The sequence below is a fragment of the Poecilia reticulata genome, chromosome 18 (assembly GCF_904066995.2).
Source record: "Poecilia reticulata chromosome 18, P_reticulata-male-v2, whole genome shotgun sequence".
Classification (NCBI taxonomy): Eukaryota; Metazoa; Chordata; class Actinopteri; order Cyprinodontiformes; family Poeciliidae; genus Poecilia; species Poecilia reticulata.
In genome coordinates, this window is record NC_088847.1 from 21,455,443 (window position 1) to 21,480,410 (window position 24,968).

Below are 24,968 nucleotides of genomic sequence, written 5' to 3' on the forward strand. Positions count from 1 at the left end.
AAGTTCCTCAAAAAGACAGCAATCTCTTACTAAAACTGCTGCACGTTTTGACGTAGCAACAACTCCAGGTCTCCTTCTGCTCAGAAAGTTTCTCTCTACGTTGAGCAGATCAGCCAACAACTGTTACTGTTACTGAAAACCCGACATATTACTTTAATTACAACTTAACTTTTTGGTTTTTAGACCATAATTTGAGTAAACTTTTGCTCAACATCTTGTAAACATGAAGACAAGTACAAATCATCTAGAATATGTGATTGATAGGAGTGGAGCAGGAGCATTTATCGGGCGCTGCGCTTGTTACACTCTAATAAACGTCGGCATCTTACTTTCCTTCTTTTCTCTTCAATGAAAGCTGCCAACTCCCATATTTACACTGTAATAAGTAGATTAACACAACTTTATACAGCTTGGCTTGCTCTGCGTTGGATTGTTGGCTTATTAAACGCGCCGCAGAAGCCTGAGCCCGGCCATCAAGCAAATCATTTTGGCCCGATTCTGAATTTCAGGTTTTCTACTGCGAGGCAACAGTGATAAAACTGAAACATCCGCGGTTTTAAACAGTAAAATGTGATAAACGTTCACAACGATCTGCATCCGTTTACATAAACAAGCAAAATGTGGATGTTATCCAAAAAGCATTGAAAACCAACAAAATTGTCTTTAAAAGGAAGAATCTCAGCTCTAATTAAACTGAAACACTTTGTCACTGTGTTTTCATTTGGAAACGTTCATTTCCATTCAGCCCCATCCTACAATCACAGCCAAAACTTTGGAAGACTTTGCAGAAAATACAACCTTTTGCATGTTTGTTGAGGAAAATCAACAACAGAATCAAACAAAAAACCTTCAGATCACTTAAAAATAGACATAATTACTTATAAGGGATAATAATAAGTTGGCAGGTTCTGTCTGAAGACGCTTCCTCCATCACAAACACTGTAAAACATTTCAAAGTGGTTTAACTTGAAAGTGAAAGTCCACCTGCTGCCGTGAAAATGCAATTTAAGTCGACAAGAAAATAGTTTTAGGTTTTAACTCAGACATTAAAGTTCATGAAGTTGATTTAACAACAACAAACAAGTCGTCTAAAATAGTTTTTTAAGTTCATTAATCTTGAATTGTGAGTTTTAACTTATTTCACCTTCTTTGAAGAGACACATTTCTGTATTACTTTACTCACAATATCAAGTTAAAAATAACTAATGACTTTCATTTAGAATAATTTAAATTCTTGTTTCCAATTGTATGAAGAAAATTTCTGATCTAACAATGAATTTTATTAAACATCACAACGAATTCAGCTCAGAAGCATTTAGTGTGAAAAGGACATTAAAATAAACATTTGATTAAATAAAACACAACGTAACACACTTTCATCTCAGGATACAAAAACATGCCACTTTTTTTAAGTGCTAACCTTAAAACTCCAGTTTATTCAACTCGTGGACAAAATTAACAAAACGTTATCACAACCTTACTACTCTAAGTTTGTTTTTCACAAACACACATTTAGTTTCAAAATCTAAAACTTACTAAATTTATTTGACTTCAAGAGTAGAATATATAAGACAAAACTAAACATGACTCCAATGTTTTACAGTGAACAGGGTTGAGAAACGGGTGGGTTCTCTGGCGGCGTCACCATCTCAACATCTGCACTCATTCGCTAATAATCACATTACACATGGCATTTTCCTTCAAAATAAAACTTTCAATTCAATAATGAAGGACTGCAAACCAAACACTTTGGATAATTAAATGCAAATAAAAATGTGTCAGCACTATAAAAGCAGGGTAAGTGCTGCAAAAACAATGTAAGAGCAGCACCAAACAAATCAGAGCCTGGCAGCTTCTTTCTTCTCCGCTCTCTGTTTCTTTCTGGAAGCAGCTTCCAGGAGCCCACTCTCTTTACAGCTAATGAAATATCTAATGCACTTAGTTTCTTTTGCTTCGCACCTGCCTCCTAAGAGGCATGTTCCTCCTCTCAGAGCTAAATTACTTGATCTCAATGGAGCGAGACAGACTGCGGTGAGCAACAAATGGGCGGGGAAGGCGAGCGCCTCCAGCAAAAAGATGACGAGCTCGCGGAGGAGCCGCTAGACGGATCTTCTCCGGTTTGCATACGGCGGATCTGAGATCGAGCGGAGCAGGACGCTTGTTGTTTGCAGCGTTTGGCCCGTAAAGCCTCCCTCAACACACGTCCCCAATCCATCAGTTCTCCTCTCTCTACGTCAAGAACAACAAAACCGAGTCCTGAGCGACTCTCCGGGGGTATCCCCTGCTTTCTTTTCAACATCCCTGCTCTTTTTAGAGAGACTTTTACAGCTATTTAGGGATTGGTGTTGTTAAAATTATTTAGAAGATGTGTTTCTGTGTCTGATTCACATCCCGTTGACCCGCTTTACATCCCAGCTCATGAAGCAACGTCTGTGACCGTCGAGTAGATAATGCAGCTGCTTCATAGATATCCAAATTAAAGCCACTTCATGGAACGATGGCAGCGGAGGCCAGAGTGCATTTAAGGTCAGGAATATTTGCCCTTAAAGCGCACAGTCGTATTAAACAAATGTCAGCTGGTGAACCTCATCGCATTAAAGCTGAAAGGTCATAACATGAGACGACCACTAAAGGTTAAATATTTAGTGAGTTAGAACTGAAGCAGCAGCAACATTGTCACCGACAGAAGCTAACGCTCGCATTTAGAGTGACTGACTTGTGAATCTAAAATTCAAAACCAAGCAACATTTTTGTCCTTCCTTATTCCCAGACTTATTATAGTACTTTATAGGCGCAGTATTATGTGTTTTCCCTGTTATAGCATAATGAAGTGACTATGTTAACCTCAGTTGTTATAAAAACTGAGGTTTTGCTTCCTAATTTAACGCCTTGAATTTGAGTCTCTGTCTCTTTAAAAACTCCTGCTCTTTCTGAAACTCCGTCTTCAGGAAGTCGTCACAACATGGCTACTCTATTAACCCTTTAACAAAGATTTTACCAGCATTTCACTGAGCAGTAGCTCCTATGATGAGCTCAGCAGGAGTTTGCTAATTGCTCCTGGCTAGTCTGAAGGAGCCGAGTCACTGAGGAGTGCTGCTTTTTGCACAGCTGTCATGGAGATTAAATTATTTCTCAAAGCTGCATTAAAGAATCACGGCAACACTACAGCTTTGTTTTTGATATAACATTAAAACACGTCAATTTTACATAACACTGCCCCTTTAAAAGGTCCTAATCAAAGGTCATGAAAGACTTCTGGAAGTATTTTAAAAGCTAATTAGAAATGTGGGAGGAATCCCATTCCTTCGAAAACAAAGAGTGTCCAGAAACCACAAGTTTGCTGAAGTGAACCTTCAACAAACTTCTTTAATTACACAATCAGAGCCTTTAGAAAGAAATATTCAGCTGCTGATAGAACGAGCAGTTATGATCAATGTCTGCACTGGCTGTCATTAAACTGATGCATTTTTATTAAAGTCATCCATCATCAGCGTAATCAATGCAGATGAAAGATGTTTGGTCTGCTGCGAGAAACCGTCTGCTGTGTTCTCATACATAACTGATGAGCGAACGGGGAGCAAGTAAGCAAACGAGCGCGTTGGTGTGTGTGTGTGTGGATTGTTACAGACGGGAACGCCCGCAGGGGGTTTGACGGATCGCTCACCGAGCACGCCCAGTCGGTAGTTCATGGTCACCACGATCACGTTGCCGTAGGCGGCGAGGACGCTGGCGTCAAACATGTTCCCGGTGCCCTCCATGTAGGAGCCGCCGTGGATGAACAGCATGACGGGCTTCTTCCTGCGATCGCGGATATCTGCACACACAAAACACACAAAGGGTGAGCGCCCGAAGAAGCCAATAAATATGTTTGTACTTCCTGTTTTGATCAAACATGTTGGGCTGTAATAAATTAACAGCAAATCGTTCAGGTGAGAGAACAAATGAATCTTTCCTCCTACTGGATGTCGGTGCTACAAAATGGATCTTTAATGTACTTGGAGCACCTTTTAATGTCACGACGCCTGCAGAAAAACATTGGCTGAAAAGTCCTGACTGACAGTAATGAAAGAGAAATGTTGTCAACAAACCCACGGGGAGAACTAAGTACACCCTGAGGATGGGGAAGAGTTTAAAATGAAAAGAAGCAGCCAGCTGTTGCTAATGAAAATGATCAGCAGGTTAGAAAAGCTCTAGAAAAACAAAAGGTTTGGGAGTTTTCTACAGAGAAGTGTGGTTATCGATTAATTAGTTTAGCTTAACGATTAATTAATTCAATTGTTTAAAATGTTATGGGCAGACCGTCTGTCCTTAACAGGCTAAATGTATCATACAAGCATCAAATACTTTACTACATAAGTGTAACAAAGTATTTGGTAAAAAGTAAACTCAAGAGTATTGATCAAATTATCAATCATTTCATATTTAAAAATGACAAAACCAGATAAACCAAAATATAAAGGTAAGTGAAGATTTCTGTATTTTAAGGACAAAAATGACAATAACTCAAAAAAATCAATAAATCTTTCAATAAAAAACACTTATGAAACTTTCGAAAGCTGCAGCTGTGAGTCTGTTTTTGGTGAATTTTGGTTAAAACATGCTTGTTTTTCATTCAGTGGGAAGAAAATCCAGACATTTTACTCAAGTAAGAGCAGAAATACTGTCTAATAAAATTACTGAAGTAACAGTAAACAGTACAACATAGTAAAAATACTCCTAAAAGTTTTTTGTTTTTTTTAAAGTTACTCAAGTAAAGCTACTACCCATATAAGACATATAAAACCATGTTCACGTCTGTCTCTCAGACTCCACAGGACTCAACTAACATTAAAGATGGTGACAGGGCAGATAAAGAAAAACTAAACAACTACGGCCTGTGGTCAGGGTTGCCAGAAGACGTGTAGCGTCTGATAGTGCGTTAAATCTCTAGGCCTCAGGTGCAAATATATCTAAGACAGCCTAAAGCTACGAGTGACCAAGGTGGCAAAGCATGGATGTCCAACGGCACTTAAAGACTACAGAGTGCAGAGAAGGCAGCTGATGCACAACTGGAGCTGTATGTTTAAAGGTAACGACACAGAATATGGGAGGAATGTGGGCCTGTAATGAGACGCTGTGTTCAAAGATACTCTCTACAATTCAACTCTTGGTTGAACTGAAACAGATGCTAACATGAGCTTGTTTGAAATAAATCATCCCTCATTCAAATAAGTTTTTGTTGGAATATTCTCACATAGGCTTATTTACAGATGAGCAAAACCTTTTTAATACTAGGGCTGTGTAATAATATCGATTTTGCGATATGTATTGATATTTTCTTTCCTAGAAAGTATCGTAACATCCAACTGTCACCTTGCTCACTCACTGCTTGCTTTGCCGGGAGTGTGATTAGGTCATCAGGCTTAGAGTGATTCCCTCAGATGTTAAGTGTCAAGGTTAAAAAGGTATCAAACTATTCAGAGCAGGGTACTTGGTGCATTTTATTTACTTTACAAATGCATGTAAGCTACAGTTTGTACTGTTTCCATTAAAAGAAACATGTTTTCTCACCACTTTGATTCATTTTGTCCAGCTGTCGACTTTAAGTCTGTGTCCAACCAGAGCCAGGTATTGTGTAGTTGGTGCTTTTAATCAGTTTTCTGTTAAATTAATTCAATCCAACTCTATAACAGTCACAAAATGTCACCAAAATCACTCTGTCCCTCTAAAATCTTTCAGAAAATCGCAAAAGTGTAGTGAATTGTATCGCTTGTTGAATATTGCAATATATATTGTATCGTGAGCAGAATATCGTGTATCATATCATGAGATTATTGTATCACTACAGCCCTATTTAATACACGTCAAAAGTCTCTTCTTTTGTATTAAAAAAAACAAGACAGCATGTCTAAGATTCACAAAGTTGCTTCTTAATAAACACTCATTATACAAACTGTCAAGAATGGTGGTTGAAAAGTGATGATTTGTTCTGCAGTGAAGTCTTCTGTATGCTAACAGCTGAAGCTTGTTTTAAACTGGGCTCACACTGGACAAAGATCCCAAACATAGAACAGAATTACTGGAAAAGATCAATGTTTTGTAATGGACCAGTCAAAGTCTGGTCCATTACAAAAGTGTCTTGTAATGCTGAAGAGATTCAGCATTACAAGTGTATTGACCTGAAGAGATCTGTGAAGAAACAAATGTCTTCAAACCTCAACAAACTTCAGCAATGTTGTACCGTAAAACACTGATAAAACCACAAACAAAATTGACTAATTAAGGGCATTTCTGGCAAAAACCTGCTATTATTTTGTGTTACATACAGTAATGCAAGCATATAGCGTGAGCAAAAACAGAAATTTAAAGAAATAAACTTCCAAATAAGATTAAAACAATTATCTTTTCATTTCCATGCGCCTTAAAAGTCCCAGGTAGGAAATCCAAAAACCCAAAAACAAACAGGAGACAAAACCAAAGCAGAAACATTTACTTCATTTTGTAAGCAATCAGGATAACCAAAGAGAGAATTCGACACATCCAGTGTGGAATAAATGTTCCTTATTTTGCACCTTAGAGCTCAAAACTCACATGAATCCAAAGTGCAACTCGCCCTCAGCTGCAGAAACAGACGTGTCAAACTTTTCACAGCTTTGTTTCCCTGCAGGGGCATCATTTTTAATTTTTTTTATTTTTTGACACTATCAGTTTTACACCAGCAAAGCTCGTTAGTGGTTCTAGCTTTGGGGGTAAAACATGAAGAGATATTATAAATGTCTCGCACATAAATGTCAGGTCAAATCCTGGAAGACCAGAATTAAGAGGAATGATTGATTATCTTCATTTAAAGTGAAGCATGTCACTTCATTAAGAATTCCCTTGATAGAAATGCCATTAATGTGGTTTTCCTCATACATTTAATTAATCTTTTTCCACAAATCTTCACATCTAAATCCAGACAGCTACCTTGGAAAAATGATGATGCATGTAGTGAGTACGAGCAAACCACCTCTGGACATCTTGTACCACAACGACGGCATCCTGAATCTTCAAGACATGAATAAACCAGAGCTACTGTATTTATTAATATTATACCAATTTGTTTTATCAATACATTCTGCCACATCTTGACATGGCAAAAAATGAAAACCAATTTGATCTAAACGTAAAGCAGTAAAAAAAAAAAAAGCAGTAAAAATGTCCCTTTTCTTCAACTCACAATGGACATTAATCTAATCAATCCTAATATATGTCCCTTGATTACATTTATTATTATCTCTGATTGAAGAGCAATCATTTTCTTGAAGCTGAATACGTCTTAATTTTAGATACATTCAGAGCCTCTTCACCTCTGAAAATTTGAGATAAAGATTCTTCAAGGTGAAGACAAATAATCTTTTTTTGCGTTAATGTGACCTGTATCTGATCTTTTTATGAAAATGCGACCGAGGCCACTTGGATATCCGATACGTATCCGATCTTTTCAAATGTGATCAGCGTCTGAACGGCCAGGTCGCATTTATCCACCTGACTGTCATTGTTACTCGACAAACGTCAATATTCTGCATCCTAATGCGCACAAGCGGGAAGAAAAACAGCAACCATGGCGGACGATAAAATGAGGATTAAGCTGTTAATGTGCTGCTCTGGTCGGACAACGACTCTAAAATGCTACACCATTAGCATCCGTGTTTATTTACGCCAACACTGAGCACGCGCTCTCTGTGTGACGTCACTGCGCCCTGACACACTGTCAGGTTGTTTACAGTTCACACAGTCGCCTATATTTGGAAATGTGAACGACCACGCAGACAAAAATCCGATTTCACAAAAGAATCGTATCTGTGTCACTTCAGGCTGCAGTGTGAACGTAGAATCTGGTGATGCTGGTAAAGTTTTTCATCTGCTACAGTGATTTTTGGCTTCTGCCGTTAAAACTATATGCAGGTAGCTTCAGACAGAACCCAGTTAGCGGTGAAGGGAGTTTTCAGCCGGAGCCAACTCCTGCAGCTCTGTGTGCTTGCGTGCAGTACTGTCCCTGATGGGCCCTCGTTGGCCTTTGAACCGTTTCTCCCAGCTGACCGCGGGACGCTCCTTCCTGCCAGGAGCCGACGGAAGCATATGGCACACGAGACTCCGAACTGTGGCACGGTGACAGCCCCGGATGGCTTCAATGTGAGCATGTGCTAAGTGTGTGTGTGTGTGTGTGTGTGTGTGTGTGTGTGTGTGTGTGTGTCTGCGGGCCTGGGGGTTATGAGGGAGCAGTGGAGCAGATCAACTACATAAATAACCATTACTGCATCTGTTACCGAACGGAAGAGAGATAGAGACGCTCTGAATCCCTTTGAAACCCTCCTGTATGCGCAGAGTAGCTGCTGAAATATGGATTAAATGCTTCAAAGTAATGATAAGCTCGGGTGTTAAAGATGCAAAACTCTTAAATCACTCCTAAATCGGTTATATTTAGCCTCAAATGAGACCAAACTTCTAATCTTTTAAAGGTTTTTTTTTTTTACTTACTTCATCCCTTAAATAATGAAACCTTTAAACCAGGAATTATTTATAAGTCACAAAAGTATTCACAACCTTTGAACTTTAACACATTTTGTCACTTTATCTCTACGCACAGTGGGCTGAAAAACGTATGATATAAATGTTTCATATCGGTCAATATTGATAATTATTGATTAGTTTTTTGTTTAACATATCTGAAGCACTGATAAACTGCTGATGTGACATTTTCTGTTTTATCCAGTTTTCACTCCACACCGTTTATTTTTATTTTTAAGCAGTTATGAGGCAAAACCTGAAACAGCTGCTGTGCCAGTTACTTAACAAGTTGTTGCTAGGTAACCACAAGTTCCTAAACAAGTTGTTGCTAGGTAACCACAAGTTATTAAACAAGTTGTTGCTAGGTAACCACAAGTTACTAAACAAGCTGTTGCTAGGTAACCACAAGTTGCTAAACAAGCTGTTGCTATGGTAACCAAAGAGTGAGTTAGTAGATTCCACCACCTTTGTTTGGAAAAAAGTCTGTTTTGGAAACACTTGGGATGAGCTGGAGGTTCATCTTCCAGCAGGATAGTAACCCTAAGCATAGAGCGACAGAAAGGTTTAGATTACATCGTTAATGCAACATTAGTTTACATCACTCTTAGGTATAAATGTATTATAAACTTTATCTCTTATGTCTATATTTGTACTATTAATATTTAACACCTTAGATGGAATAGCTTGTCAGTGAATAAGCAATTTCCCCTTAGAGATCAATAAAGTATAAACTATCCAAAGGATAAGCAGTTTTTCTGTAACAGTAAGTTGCTTCTTCACCTATAGCACATTTAGTAGCAAGTACATGAGGATGATTGACAGCGCTAAGACCTTCCTCCTGGTTCTGATTGGTTGTTTCTGACAGGAAGTGGTACTTTTCCTCAGATGATCATAGCAGCTCAGGGAGGAAGAGGAGATCGATCATTTCACAGCCTATCTGTCTCAACCTGTAATGTTACGACATGGTGACAGTTTTAACAAATATGCAAAAAAAAAGCATATTTTTGTAAAAGTTACTAACTTTAGCATTAATCAAATGGGGATCGAAGGTAAAAAAGGTGAAAAAGCCCAGGAAGTACCGCAATGATTGAAAACCAACAGAGAATCAGTGAAAATCAGTGAACTAACTACCAAAAACCTGTCAGAAGATCACAAACCACGTCCTTCTCTCCAGAAGCAACGTGCAAAGACATCAGCAGAGGTCTAAAACTTTTGCACGACACTTTAAAATGAAACACAACAATCCCTCTGACGGGGAAAGAAATTTACAGGCAGCTGCAGCGGAGAGTCACTATGGCAACTGCTTCACGTTGACTCCTTCCTCCCTCTCGCTCTCCTTCCCTCCGCCTCACGTGGCCGAGGTCTCATTGACTGTTGCCTTGGCAACATATTGCTCCAGCGCATCTCCGGCCCTCCGATGCCCTTTGCCCACGTCGCCTACCTCCGTGTCATTTCATTAGCGAGCGACTGCCGGCGTACACACACACCTGCAACACACGAGCGTCTCTACATCCTGCGAGCTGACAGGCGGCGGTGCGGCGGGGGACAGAATGCAGATGCGCTCGTGTCGCCTCCCACACCGGGCTGAGACACACACACACACACACACACACACACACACCGAGTGGGCTGTCATGGTTGACCTGTGCACTTTGTGTCCACGGATCACTTACAGGGCGAATAGCTGGCTCTGCCACACTGACAGATAGGACTATAGCCCTCGGGGGGCTACAAGCTCCATCCCTCTTCTCCTCATTTCTTCCCTCCCTCTCTTCCCGCCTCTGGCGTTGTCGTGTTTCTACCTGAACCCACGTTTAGCATGTAGCGCCCGCAGTCAGGAAAACGGTCAGGTTTGCAGACTTGTGCTTCTCTCTCTCTCTCTTTTTTTTTATTTAATGAAATCCTCCCAGAGCAGATTCAAACATTTATAGTTTGAAAGCACATACTATTTTTTCTTTTAAACTGAAACTAATCAGCTCCGCAGGGAGAACCTGAGCTGTTGTCTGCAGGCAAACATGACAGCACAACCGAAGGGACAGTTGGGAGAACGGGACTGCAGCACTTTTTCTATTTTTTTTTCTTGTTTTTCATGCAAAGCTCCAGAAAATCCCAGACATTGTACAGCTGATTATCAGCAGATGGTCAAAACTTCCACACAAGCATCAACGGATGCTTTGAAAGGCGCAGAGTACAGACTCTCATTTCTACTATGAAGGTTTTACTGATAATGCCTTCGACATGCAAGTATATTTTATCATTACTTTGGCAGCCTTTATTGCTGTAAATATGGGTCATTTTGACAACCTACTGTATATTAAGCCAAATGTTAAAATTAAACATCATTACACATCCGCAGATAACGTTTAATGGTGTTTAATTTTTGCGAACGTCGTCTGCTGATGTTTGCTGAAAGTTCACAGCAACGTTAGTTCAACTTTTAACGTTAACAACTTGAGTATTTGGATTTTTAAGGCTCTTCTGTATCTTTCCGATTCAAATTTTGTGAGTTTTGCAAACTGAGCATGCAAACAAGACTTTGATAAATCATTTCATACCACATAAAGTGACATTTATCCTGCGAAATTACAAATTTACTACAATTAAAACAAAAAAGCTGCACTGACTTCATGAATGTGCACACCCTTATATAAATACTTTTGATTTAATCCAGTTCCAGTTAGTTTGAAATTAAAAGATCCATGACCAACCTGAAAGAAAGTTCAGCTGTCCTAGGATTTCTGCATCCATTCAGTTTTTAAAGGGTTGAAACTTTACAAAGGTATCAGTAGGAAGAAGGATACCAACACAATGCTTAACAATGTCATTCTGCAATGAATTTAAAATAATATATGGGACAACAGTGACATTACAGGATATGGAAATATTGAAAAAACGAATAAAAACTAAGTCTGAATGTGGTCAGCAAAGATGCCCAGAGTACTGCAAGACGGAGTAAAACATCAAGGTCTGGTTCCTAAACTATGAGGTAGAAAGTGTTTGATGAAAACAAGCTTGATTTTTCGGCTGCAGTCCGTAAGGTTTGTTTGCTCCAGAAAATGCTCCGGATGTCACCAAAACAGCAGCAAAGCATGGTGGTGGCAGAATCATGCTCTGGGAGTCATTACTTTAGAGCAGTGGTTCTTAACCTGGGTTCGATCGAACCCCACGGGTTCGATGAGTCGGTCTCAGGGGTTCGGCGGAGCCTCTGCCGCGGAGGTAAAGACACACTTGTGTAAAGTCCTGATGACGCCCAGCTTTGCCATCACTTGCTGCAGAGGATCACGTTACATTGCTTAGCCAATCAGAGCTACGGAGGAGCCCTGATTGAAGGAGCTCCACTCTCAGCATGGATTTGAACTTGTGTCTTTAATTACTTCAGCAAAACTCACAGTTTTTACCAAATTCTATAGTCTAAATTTGCTCCTTCTTTTTGGGGTTGCTACTGCCTCCAGTGGCGTGGGGGTGGTAACACAGCTAATATAATTACATTACTAAATCAGAATACCGCAAAGTATTTTGTGTGTCGGCTGGGGGAGAAATATGAAGGGTTCGGTGAATGCGCATATGAAACTGGGGGGTTCGGTACTTCAAAAAAGGTTAAGAACCACTGCTTTAGAGAAAACTGAGGCTTTAGTCAAAATTCAGAACCCAGCAAAGTTCTGAATTTTGATGCAAAATTAAATTAATTTTGTTTTTCAGTATCTGTGAGTCAAAAAATATATATCCAAAATTAAACAGAATGTTACGTTTCGTAATGTTTCCAAATGTTTCTGCATTTCTACAATTTAAACCACAAAAAACAGGATGTGGAACCTGACAGTTCTTACAAAAAGCACATCTGAAGGCGGTGAGTAATTAGGTAGAGGGTTTCAAAAGGTGAAAAAACTTGAATAACCCAGCAAAGCTGCAGGACGAAAACAGCTCTGCTCTGTAAATAAAAAAGGAAGCAACGAAAACAAAGCAGGATGGCAGAGAGGAGCGGAGGGTTGGCACCCGGAGGAGCTTAACCCGACTGCTGATCCTCTCAAGCAGAACGGAGACAAAGAGACGATTAGGCCTGAACTTGTGTTGAGTGTTTCAGTTTACTGGCCCACCCAGCGCTGCCCACTGAGGCGCCGCCCTCTCGTTCCTTCACGTTTGCGAGGCGATTTGGACCTTGTTCTGAAACTGATGCTTAAACGGGCAGAGATATCAACTTCTAACAGGAAGGAAGGCGTTCTAGGCTTTTTATTTCCAAAATTGGTTGTTTATTAAGCAGGATTTTATTTTTTTGCATGTCCGCCTGTCTTGGTTTTGACCCCGTTTCTATTTTCATCAGTCTCCATACGCCGCTGAGGGAGGTGGAGATAATAACTGACCTTTTACATGTGCTATCCACACTGTAATAAGAGGGAAAATTTGCTCCCAGCAAACCAGGAACTGTCATCTGTGTGTAAATACACGCCGGCCTTACGTCTGAGTGCTCCAATTAACAGAAAGGTTACAGAGGAGTGAGATTATTGCAGCGGTTTAATGGTGGGAATGTGTTAAAGATTATTTCCGGTTAATCATTTTTCAGCAACAAGGCGCCTACAGATGGTCCGATTCAGCTCGGTCCATAACTGCTGTCCGTTTCTGAAGCAGATTTAACGGACCGTGACAGAGCATGAATGCATGAATGAGCAGCCGAAGCAGAAGCTTCTTTCTTTTGTGGCGGAGGTGATAATAAGGAACACATTAGTTTTGCTCTAACTTGTAAAGAAACTGAAAATAATTTAGATAAGTCCTTGAAAGACCTTCTGCTGATCCGATATCGTTCCCCACTCGACTTTTCAGTAATCCAACAATGACACTGGTTCACCAACGCTAACCAGAAAAAAAAACAACACAGCAAAACTACATAAAAAAATATTTGTTTGTTTAAAAAAAAAACATTGTACATCACTGTAAGAGTTACTGGTATTTTTGACTCGACATGCAGTCGGTCCTCCAACCACTAGGGGCTCCGTGTTTTATAGAAACACAAAATTAAAAAGATGCCAGTCTCAAAATGCGAGAACAGAAACTTACAAAACTGTATCTATAATCTTCAGATGAAACGCGTTAATTTATTATGATTAAAAATAAGAATTTAAGCAACTTTATTTTATCACAAAAACCCAAACTCTCACTGTTTTGATTTATCAGTGTTCTAATTGTTTATCGTGATTAATTATTACAACATTCTTAAATTTAACTGAACTGAATTAAATTAAATTGTACTGAATTGAAATAAACAGAACCAAAATTAACGTAAATCAACTGAATAAAAGTGAATTGAACTCAAATGAACTGAACCAAGTTTAACAGAATTGCAATAAAAATATTTTTTGACAGTAGAGATGAGAGCAACATTCATTCCTAAAGTCAAAAATCAAACACAAGAAAGCCAAGAACTTTTCTGTTCACACAACAAAAGACACAATAAAACCAAAACTATGAGGGGAAAAAGAGAAAACTTTAAGAAGTAGAGCTTCTAAAGGAAATTAATTTGAAAAAAGAAGAGCAGAATATACAGAAAGAACAGAATTACACAGAATGTCCAAAATAACATCCATAACTTATAATATTTTAAACCTTAGGAGGATTTCTTTTGCCTCAACGTTTGTGCAGCTAAATTAAATTTATGGTTTTGTAAGAACTTTTTTTCAGCTCAGGTTGTTTTATCAAATGTGAAACTTTATCCCACTGCAAAGCTGAGCTGGACAAGAATCTGCTCTTACCCATAATAAGGTTTTTAATTTGGAGGAGGAATAAAAAAGCACTGGTACAATTTTATCAATTTTAAAAGCGGGCAGCATTTTAAGATAGCATATGAATTCCTCTATTGTGAAGCGGCATAATTTATTGAAGTGCTCAGAATCACGACATGCGGCTGGCTTCAGGACGACCCTAATTAATTTACTTTGTTGTACCAAGAAACGGCGGCACAGTCAAAGTGACCCGGCCAGAAAGTGCAAAGCCGAAAACCTCTTTCCGAGACGGGAAATGAATTATTTAATTTATTTTTATTCAGGCATTTAGAGAAACCTCCTCAGTTAGACACCTCAACACAATCGAGGCGCTTTATTCACTCTGTGCTTTTAATTATACTCTCTCCTCTTCAATTGTAAAACCTGATTCTGCTTTATTTCCATTCGCGACCAACTAATCTTGGTTTGTAAAGCCAAACGTGTCTGTTTTTCATGTGATGTGTAACTTCGGAGGTGCTGGTCTTGCATTTAACGGAGCGTTCTCGTCCCCAGAGTCTCCGTTTCATGGCCAAACGCACGTCTGAATAAAAAAGATTCATCTTGAAACTGTAAATATTTATCTTTCTCGAGTCCAAACTGAAACCACAAGAGTCCGTGAGAATGTTGTCTTTTTGAATATTCAGAGGAGAAACCTCAAAAGCATTTGATTTATACATAAAAGATTTCTCGCGATGCCCCAGATCTGGTTTCGAGAAAACAGGCCACAGTTCCTCCCTTTTATAAATTGATTTGTGCAGCGATGGTCAGCAGAGACAAAAAAGAAAAATGCAACGTGAGAAGCTGAATCAGAGAAAACACAGAAGCTGCGGCGCTAACAGAGGCTAACGGAGCAGAAGAGAGGAGCCTGTTTATGTGTGGGAATCAATGGGAGGTCAGGGGTCAGCTGCTGTGATTCGGGCCGGGCGGTGATGAATGGGACGTGATGAGATGCACAGCAGCAGACCTGACCACCGAGAGAGGCTGAGGCATTCATTAGAGCTCACTGGATCCAGCCAAAGGCCAGACAGACCCTCTGTGTGTGTCCAGGCACCGGGGCGATGGCCCTACTGGGAATCACTGGTTCCCACTGGGAGGCTGGGGAGTTGTTGACTTCCAGTGTGAAATGTTGGTAAGGAACCAACCAATGAGAGAAGATCAATTAGTGCGTGAATGAAAATCATTTCATAACAACACAGGATTAAAAAAAGGCTTAAGCTTAATGTGTCTTAAATTAAGGCTTTAAATGTCTGAAATTCATTTTAAAAAATTGTAAGTGATGGCAGGACTATTTAATCTTGTTTATGGCTGAAAGACATATCACAATATCAGTAATTATTGATTAGTTTTTTGTTTTAAATATCTGAAATATTGCCAAACTGGAAGTGTGACCGCTCCCTTTTTATCCCGTTTTTTAAAATTTTTGAACAGCTATGAGGCAAACCTTAAACTGCTGCTGCACCAGTTACTCAACAGACTGTTGCTAGGTAACCACTTGTTACTCAACAGGCTGTTGCTAGGAAACAAAAGAGTGAGGGAGTTAGTAGATTCCACCAACATTGCTTAGCTTCTCCTCTGCCTTCATTCACTTGTTGTTTTATTTGACATTATTGCATTTTATAGATCTCCGTCTGATCCTAATAATTTGGTTTGGATCTAATAAACGTAATAAATCAGGCAGCTGGCAGCGCCCAACCAAATACACCACGGACAAAATAAACCAAAACGTGCATTGGGACCAATCCCCAGATGGATATGTGTGGGGAATGTGTACAATGGCTGCAGGTAGAGAAGCTGATGTGTTTGGTGCCACTGCCAGTGACAGAACAAATGTCAGGAGAAGGTAAAAACGCAGCGAGAGAACAGAAGCGCACTGTTCCCTCTGTCAGCTTACGAAGCCGAGGCTGTGGGGACCAGCATGGAGCTGGATGATGCTGGCAGCTCCGCTGTTTGTCCTCCGTCTCCACCAAACCCGCCGCCTGCCACAGCAAGCAAAACACCCGCCTCTCCGCTCAACATGCTGCTGAAGATCACACCAACAAAGTCCACAGGCCGAACGCAAGCAAACACATCGCATACGTCCCCCGACATGTCAGCAACAATTACTGCACAGGTAAAAATGTTAGCAAGCTAATCGCTAACCTGGAAAACTTTCTGCACCACAAAAAGAAAATAAAAGTCCTTTTCGCGAGCTGGGAAAATTCTCTACTTTTGAGAAGAAACCTTCCTGAATTTCTTCCCCCCACACAAATCAAACAGCCATGTTTCTTGTTTCCCTCAGCAGATTAAGTGTGGGCGAGGAACAAAGCAGCCGAGTGAGCAGGAACGAGAAGATGAGTCGGGCAACTGGGAATCGGAGTAGCCGGGCCAGACTGGTCTGACAACAACCCGGCCTTATTAGACTCAGTAGATCAGAAAACACAAGAGCTCCTCTCTAACTTTCTCTCTCTGCTCATTTATCGCTCTGCCTCTCTCCTTTATTCACTTTTCTACCTCCAGCAAACTCTCCGCTGCTCGCCACCTCAAAGTCTCCTCGCTTTAATTTTCCAGAAGCCTCACATTTTCCATCTCCCTCTGTTTTATTCAGCGAGTTTCTCCGGGGTTTTCATCTGGAATTTCTCTCGGCAATCAGCGGCCGTGTCTCCGTCTCTCCCCTCCTCCGACCTCTGCTCTCTCTTCGCGCTCTCTTCGTCCTTGCCGTTCGGAGCCTGAGCAGAACCCTGACTCGGGCTGACCTTTTTTGTGTTTTCCTCGGTATTAGAAAGCGGATCAATTCCACAAATTGCGCAAACGGGGAGGAGACAAAAACCCCGCAGATGGCTCCCTCTGTTCTGCAAAATGCCACAGTGACAAAGGTGACACAAAAACCATCCATTGTCCTCCGTTTTTCCAGACCTCTACTTTTTTTTATTTATTCCATTTTCTTTTTCAGCCGAAAGCCATTTGAACTTGCGCTGACCCAGTGTCTCCTCTTTCTTCTTTTTCGCCTCTTTCCATTAACTTCTACATTTTTTTATGGTTGACTTGCAACAGAGCACATAAATGTAGATGAAAATACAAACATTTGCTCTGAATTCAGCACTCAAAAATCAACTTGTGTGTCTCGATGTCATATTTCAGCTTTTTTGTTACCAAACTGGCAATAAAGCAATCAAATATTAACTTTGTCCAAGTCGTTTTTCATGTCACATTTTCCCAACGTTCCCAGATTTCCAGAAGAGAGGCTCGTTTTTATCCTGTTTTAAAGATAAATACTAAATTTCCCAGCAAACATTCTCTAACAATGGTTGGATATAAAATGTAGAACTTCGTGGCTTTCTGACTTTCTGAGTTCAAGAATAAAACATAAAAGAAATGTTTCCTTTTCATTTAAATAGGTAAAAGTCGAGACTTTTCAAGCTGGAAATATACATTTGAAGCCAAATGTTTATATGAAAAAGACATAATTTTTTTCCCTCACGCTGAGATTTTAAATGAGAGTTTACTTTTTCTGTTCTAGGTGAGTTAAGATTACAATAACTTGAGGATTTTGCTAAATAACAGAATAATTGACCGACGTGGCCTGAAAAGCCACGCAGCAAGGAAGAGGCTGTTTACTCCAAAAGTAAAAAAAAAAGCAAATGCAGCTTGCAAACGAACTAAACCAGAGGAAAGAAAAAGTCACTGTTTTGTTGTGATTTGTTTTAAAATGATGAAGCCAAAATGAAAAAGACTAAAAGAAATAACTGTCTACTTACACAGACTGAAAGAAAATGAGTCAAACAGTAGTTATTAATAGTTATTAATAACTACTGGGTTCTGGTTCTGAACTGCATCACTGTAACCAAACATGGAGAAGCAGCACTCAGCTTCTATGCACCACAAATCTACACCGTAAAATGAAACATTTGGACAAATGTAATGTTTTAACTTGATTTCTTGTGTTTTTATGATGCAAAGCACTTTGAAGTGCCTTGTTGCTGAAATAAGCCATACAAACATCCTTTATTGATTGATTAACTGATATTAACCAGTGCTTGTTGCTTTGTTTGTATCACAGCTGATAGTTTGACTTCTCAACGCTTCGTTTTAGACGCTGCAGAGCCTCTGACTGAGCCTGCAGGTAGAAAAGCAGCAGCGCATCTCAAGTTTTTCACTTGCACAAAGTGTCCACAGCATGTCTATAAATAAATTGCAATCAACTGCAGCCCGGTGCTCGTCTGTCCTGATGCAACCTCTCATTATCTCCGCTCCACCTCCCTCCTTCCTGCCCGCCGCAGCGTCCCTCCCTGCTGTAACGATCGGGTCATAACTGGGGCCGCCACTCCGGCTCAGGTTTCACGAGGCGTCTGGGGTCTAATTGGGGCTGAATGAGTGCGAGTGTGTGTTGCCGTCAGACTTTATTGACTGGGGTTGGCTTCGTCGTTCCGTCCCCAGCGGAGATATACTCTGATTTTATCTTCGCCTATAAACACACACTTGGGAATGAGGGGTTTTCAGCATCAAACGGGGTTTTTATGTCTTTGTTTTGTGCAGATCTAAAATAGATGCAATTAGTTTTGCATTAGAAAAAAATGCATATGTGTTTTTCCCGACACTTTAGCGCTATGCTAAAGCTCACTTTAGCCAATTGTCATCAAGTCGTGCATGAACTAAATTACATGTGAGCCATAAAAATGCTAAAAATCCCATTTTTAGCTGCTCAACGCCAGACTGTACGTTTGCCGGATGTTTGTCTGCTAACAAGGATTATTTATGCATGACATGAAATTCTGGCTCATTTTCACTCGAGCGTACATCTGTGTGTAAACACCTACATTTGTATGTAAATAAAATAAGTTCCTCAACTTCTAGCAAATCCTTTTAATTAGAGGGCAATTGTTTTTACCGATAAATTCAAATGAAGTATTTCACACCCTGAGCTCTTCATTACAGCCACAAACTTCGGCATATTTGGCAGGAAAATTATTCATGGTTTTCACATTTTACCACAGGACTTTGACTAGACCGTTTTTACAGATAAATATGCTTTTAGCTTAGTGTTTTTGTACCTTTAGTGAAGGTAAAATAAAATATCCACACCCTTAGATGTTTTGCACAATTTCTTGCTCTTACAAATCAATCATGATCAACGAAATGTGACTTTTTTGATGCAAAAAAAAAACATTTAATGTGAAATATATTGAATTTCTTAAAAAATGTAAATGATGTCAAAATTAAATTGGCATTTGATGGTTGTGGTCTTTCAAGGACAGATATAATTTGAAATGGAGTTAGCGCTTTAGCATTAGCTTCTATTGGTGTTGGTGTCTTAGCTTTAGCATTAGCACAACAAACGTTTAGTCAGCGGTGGCCACAGGTGGCGCCATCATCTTTCCTTGTTCAGGATGATGGATTGAATTGTTCTCTGTAAGATATTTAAAGAATAGGATGTTGACTTTCAATCTAAACTCTTTAAGATTCTCCACACCTTCAGCCATGACCTCTCTGATGTCTCTAAATAACTTATTGCGTTTTTACAAACGTCTGCGATCTTTATAAAACATCTGCATTTATACTGATATTAAATTGCACTAAGGCTCAACCAGTTAGATGATTTCCAATTCCAGCTTTTAGCTCTGCATTTTATTTAAGGGTATGAAGGTAAAGGGGCTTGTTTAAAAAAGGCATGTTGCATTGTCATCCATAAGGAAACTGTTTTCCTTCCACATCCAAATGAAGCTGTGAATAATTTTCCAAGTCGCAGCAGTTGGACTTTAAGAGTTGAAGAAATGCATAATGAAATCCAGCAGAGCTAAAACGTTTTTGTTTTCATTTATGTTCGAGAAGCGAAAACTAAAACCAAACCGTGTGACAGAATAATTTTACGCAATTTGACTCGTTCACACCTCATTGTTGCAGCTCCAAATTGAGTTTCTGTTGCTTCTCCAGATTTCTGCCGCGATTTTGCTTCATTTATGACTGAGCAAATAGAAGTGTAAACACGTTACGTTTTGTCATGAACAAAGTGCGTCCAGCTTGCGGGTGAGGTGCAGCAGCAGAAACAAACGTTGGGTGCTGACAGTCTTGGCTGTTGTCTCGGTTTAGACACCAGTGTTCCCATTAAAACCTGCTGTCAGCTCCGTCACTGCAGACCACTCTCCATTTTACACAAAACAATGCCTCCCTAATTGGAATGCTTATGCAGCAGCAGCAAATATCCGAGCATGAACGAGCAGACATTGTCAGAAAGAGACAACACTCCCTGGAAACTGGTTGCCTTGTTAAAGAGAGAACTTTTCTAAATCAACAAAGCAACTTGACTCAGCGTGCAGCGGCAGAAGTGTGTGTGTGTGTGTGTGTGTGTGAACAGTCGGAGGAAGGATTAATCTTGGATGTGAAAGCGTCTCCCGCAGTGTGAGCCGCGATGTCTGAGATCCGCCTCCAGGCTGGCTACGTCGCAGCCGCTAAGGCAGCCGCTAATCTGTAATCAAACAAACGCGCGAGCTGCGATCCTCCATGTTTGAGCTCCAGCGAGGGAGGATGAGGACCGTCAGCATCCTGTTTGTCCTGACAAACTGACGCTAGGAAAGCGGTTTCTGCTACAGCTCCTGTTATCACTCTGAGTACAAAAGCTCTACTAATTAGACGGCTTCTAAATTCAACTTTTAGCTCTGTGTTTTATTTAAGGGTATCAGGAATAAAAAGTCTGCTGAACTTTACAACAAAAAAAATTGTTTTATTTGGGTTTGGGTTACACCAGGAGAAAAAAATTAAATACGCCATAAAACTGTTTATGAACAGATAGAGGTGTTTTTAGGCAAGAGAATTAATATGAATTAATTGGAAGAAAAAGAAAACAAAAAAGATCTGATTTTAATCTCAGAATTCCGAGAAAAAAGTCAAAATTCTGAGGAAAAAGTCAAAATTCTGAGATAAAAAATTTGTAGTAATTCTGAGAAGAAAGTCTGAATTCTGAGAAAAATTATGAAGATAAATTTGACCTTTGCACATGTAGCTATCTTGATCAGGAAGGCAGTCGGCCTTCATCACATTATTTCCTTCTATAGATTGTCAAAGAGAAACATTTTTAACCTTCTGTGAATACATGACAAAATATTTCTGAAAGTAAATCATGTTATTGTTCAAGTTTAGGAGTCGGAGAGCTTTTCAAATCAATGCATTGTTGGGTTTTGCTGCTTCGCTGTGAGTTTTAGACCTTGAGCACAAATTGCCTTCAGCCAGTGGATGTTATCTGCTGATTTGAGACCGACTCTCCCTGGACACAAACAATAGATTTTGAAAGAATAGTGGATGTTTTCAAACTCTGTAAAAGCTTGCATAATGTGTCATACATACAGTTTTTAAAGGCGTTTAAAACAAAAGTCTGAAAATGACAGGGGGAACTGCAACTTATTCAGTGTAGAGCTGCAAATAACGATTAATCGTTAGAACAGAATAATCGATCACTAAAATAATCGATTAATCGGGAAAAAAATTGGCACATTCTGCAGATTTAAGCCTTTTACTTAATATAAGAAACACATTAAAAGAGGCAAATAATTCAACTCCTTTCTTGAATAAGAAAACAAAAATATTATTGTCTAAAATGCAATAAGATAGCATCCATGTACGCTTGATCATCTGTAGTAAAGGATGCATCTGAAGCTAAAACATGTTGTCTACTAAGCTGTTGAATAGTTTTTTGGATGAACTAATTGGATAATAGGGGATTTCTTTGACAGAATCTGAAGAGGGTAAAGTTAAAATGCTACTTCAGGAGTTCCTTACAGAAAAAAACGACACATAAAACATGTTTATATATACAAATTTGGCTCAGTTACTGCTCTGAGAGTTTTTTTTGTTGTTGTTTTTTCAAAAATGTGACATTTTTAGAGTCTGTATACTCCTGTTGGAGATTAATCAATTAGTTGATGGTAGTTTAAATAACTGATTAATCATGATTAATTCAATTAATCGATTCAGCCCAATTCAGTTTTGACCAGAAATGAGTGTGAAATTGTCTGCCAAACACACACAGCTAGCATCAAAACCTTTGGTGCATTCAAAGCAGCAGCATTATGTGTTTTCCAGTCATTTTATTTCACAATGAAGTAATTATGTCGCCCTCAGTTTTCATGAAAATGCTCAATATATCAAACAGAAATTAAAAGAAGTTTAACTTTGTAATATGACGCGTGAAATTAGGCCTATGCCTCTATAAGAAGCTCCTACTGATGCCATAATTACTGAAATTTGGTACAATTTGATGCAACATGACCCGATACAATGTGATTCAGTATATTTAGATGTTTTATTGCAGGAGACTCCAACTCTAGTCCTCAAGTCCAGCCGTCCTGCAACTTTTGGACGCATCCCTGCTCCAGCACAGCTAAATCAATGGTTAATTACTGCAGAACTTCCTCACCAGCCAGGAAGGTAATTCAGGCTTTTGATTTAGGTGTTGGAGCAGGTATGCATCCAAAAGCTTCAGGACAGTGACCGTCGCTGACTGGAGTCGCTGACCTGTCCCGTGCTGCCTCAATATATTATAGATCTATAAACAACAGAATGGATATGATTGCCTAAACTCTGTCACCAAAGTGGCACCGCTTCTAATTTATAAAAAACAAAAATTCAATCTAATATGACCCACTTTAAATTTTCATGAATGTCTAATTAGAGATCAAATTCAAATATACTTTATTGATCCCAAAGGGGAATTAAATGTTGTTGTAACTCATATTAATTCAAATTCTTCTAAGAATAATTGATTATTCTGATGATTAATTGATTAATTGGACAAGAATTAATGTTTATTTAACTACTAAAGCCCTTTTTGTACAATAGAAATATATAAAATATGCAAATAAACAAATAATTAACATTTTATTGCCTAAAATTCAACAAGCGTTCCTGTAGTGAATCTGCAGCTTAAAATATACATTTTATATAAACATATGAAAAGCTCAGTACTTTCTGCTTAATTTAACATCAACAGAGCTCATCTGTTGATTCTGTTTTACTAAACTGACTCGACAGAAAAACATGATTTTTTAAAATTAAATTTCAGATAAAACTTGATCTTAGGTGTAAAAAGTACCTATTTTTTGTACAGTTTTGGCTTATTTAATGTTATTTGTACATCAAATGATCTTTTTTTAAATCTTCATACTCCAGTTAACTACTTTTAAATTAGTTGATGGTTATTTAAAAACTCGATTAATCACGACTGAACCGATTAATCGTTTCAGTTTTCAATAGCAGCATATTGTGAATCCACACAGTGTAAAAGCAACTGATGCCTCATGAATTTCATTTCCTCAGAACTGCAGAATAACCAACCCAGAGTGTTTAATCCTGCCACGCTTCACTGCTAACACCAATCTCAGTGATGCCTGCTGGGAGGTCCTTTCTGCAACACAAGTTGACAATTCTGGGCTTCATTTGTTTCATTGAGTACTTTTAAGTTTATTGATTTGGATTATATAGACCCAAAATGGCTGTTTGGGGTATTCACTGAGGTCCAGCAGTGGAGAAGGAACAGAGCCAGAGTCCCTAAATCCCATATATGCATCCCACATGACGCTGAATGCAGCCAAGTGCAAGACCAAAAAAAAAGATAAAAAGGAAAGTGTTGAGCTTTTTCCCGGGCGCTGAAGTAGCTGACGAGTCTGGAGTTGCCAGGCGGCCGGTTCGTTCTTCCCCAGTTTTCCGTCCAAATCTACCTCCGGGTGGCTTCCGATCCTTTTTCATCTCTCCCTCTCCCTCCTCCTCACTTTCCTTTGCTTTGTCAAAGGGTTTCAGGCTCAATGAAACACTATCCGTCACCGCGCGGCGGAGTAGGTGTGCAGGATGCGGTATCGACATAACCTTGACTCGACGTGGGCCGAGCACATAGGTAATGGTGGAACCGGGGCGGCTCGGCAGCAAATAGCCGACAGGCCCACCGAGAAGGGCGATGACAGAATGGAAAAAGAAATTGGGTCTCCGTAGTAATGTTAAAATAAAGTTGATTTGACAGTGCTGTTGATCCTCTCCCTGCATCGGATTCAATTTGGTGCCGCGCGGCGCTGCACCGCGCAGCTTCATCCTCCGACACGGGGGAGTTCTCCACGCCCGGCAGGCCCGGTTTGTTATGAATTTCCTGCTAAAGGGTTCTGCTGGAATATTCATCTCCCTGCCCTTCATTGTTTTGCTTTTCATTCTTCTTTCATCAATTTTTAATACACACCACTACTCAATCTTGTCCCCGTGCCACCTCATTTCATTCAAAATCCTCTTATAAAAAGTCATTTCTGCTCGGCACATAAGGAGGTAGAGAGAGAAAAAATGAATGAAACCAACAATATGATGAATGCTGTCTCCATTTCTCATTTCTTGTCCTTTCTGGTTTTTTTGTCACAACTTGGAGAGTTGGCGTATTGTCGACTGTCCGCATCGTGAAAATCCACCAAGAAATGTGGAGATTTAGCAGGACAGCATTTCTCAAGATGCACCCAATTATGTGGGAAAGATGAAAGGCGCCGCGCGTCCATGCATGCGTGGCGCTGCTTCCCAAAATAAGGTACTGCTAGCAAGACCCAGCGAGGAAATGTTTTGAAGTGGAGAGAGGAGTCCACGGACCAGAGATCCAGCATAATAGAGAGAGAGAGAGAGAGAGAGAGAGAGAGAGAGAGAGAGAGAGAGAGAGAGAGAGAGAGAGAGAGGCCGTGTGTTTACTCACTCGCTAAC

The 24,968-nt window shown here is 39.7% G+C and overlaps 1 protein-coding gene across 3 annotated transcripts in view; it reads right to left on the reverse strand.

Annotated features, from left to right (window-relative positions):
- Nucleotides 1-24,968, reverse strand: part of nlgn2a (neuroligin 2a) — a 249,000-nt gene that overhangs the window by 78,967 nt on the left and 145,065 nt on the right. For all 3 annotated transcript variants that reach the window (XM_008435581.3, XM_008435578.3, XM_008435579.3), the window contains one exon: nt 3,665-3,814. In XM_008435581.3, the coding sequence (XP_008433803.1) occupies nt 3,665-3,814 (150 nt within the window). The remainder of the gene's footprint in view (nt 1-3,664; nt 3,815-24,968) is intronic.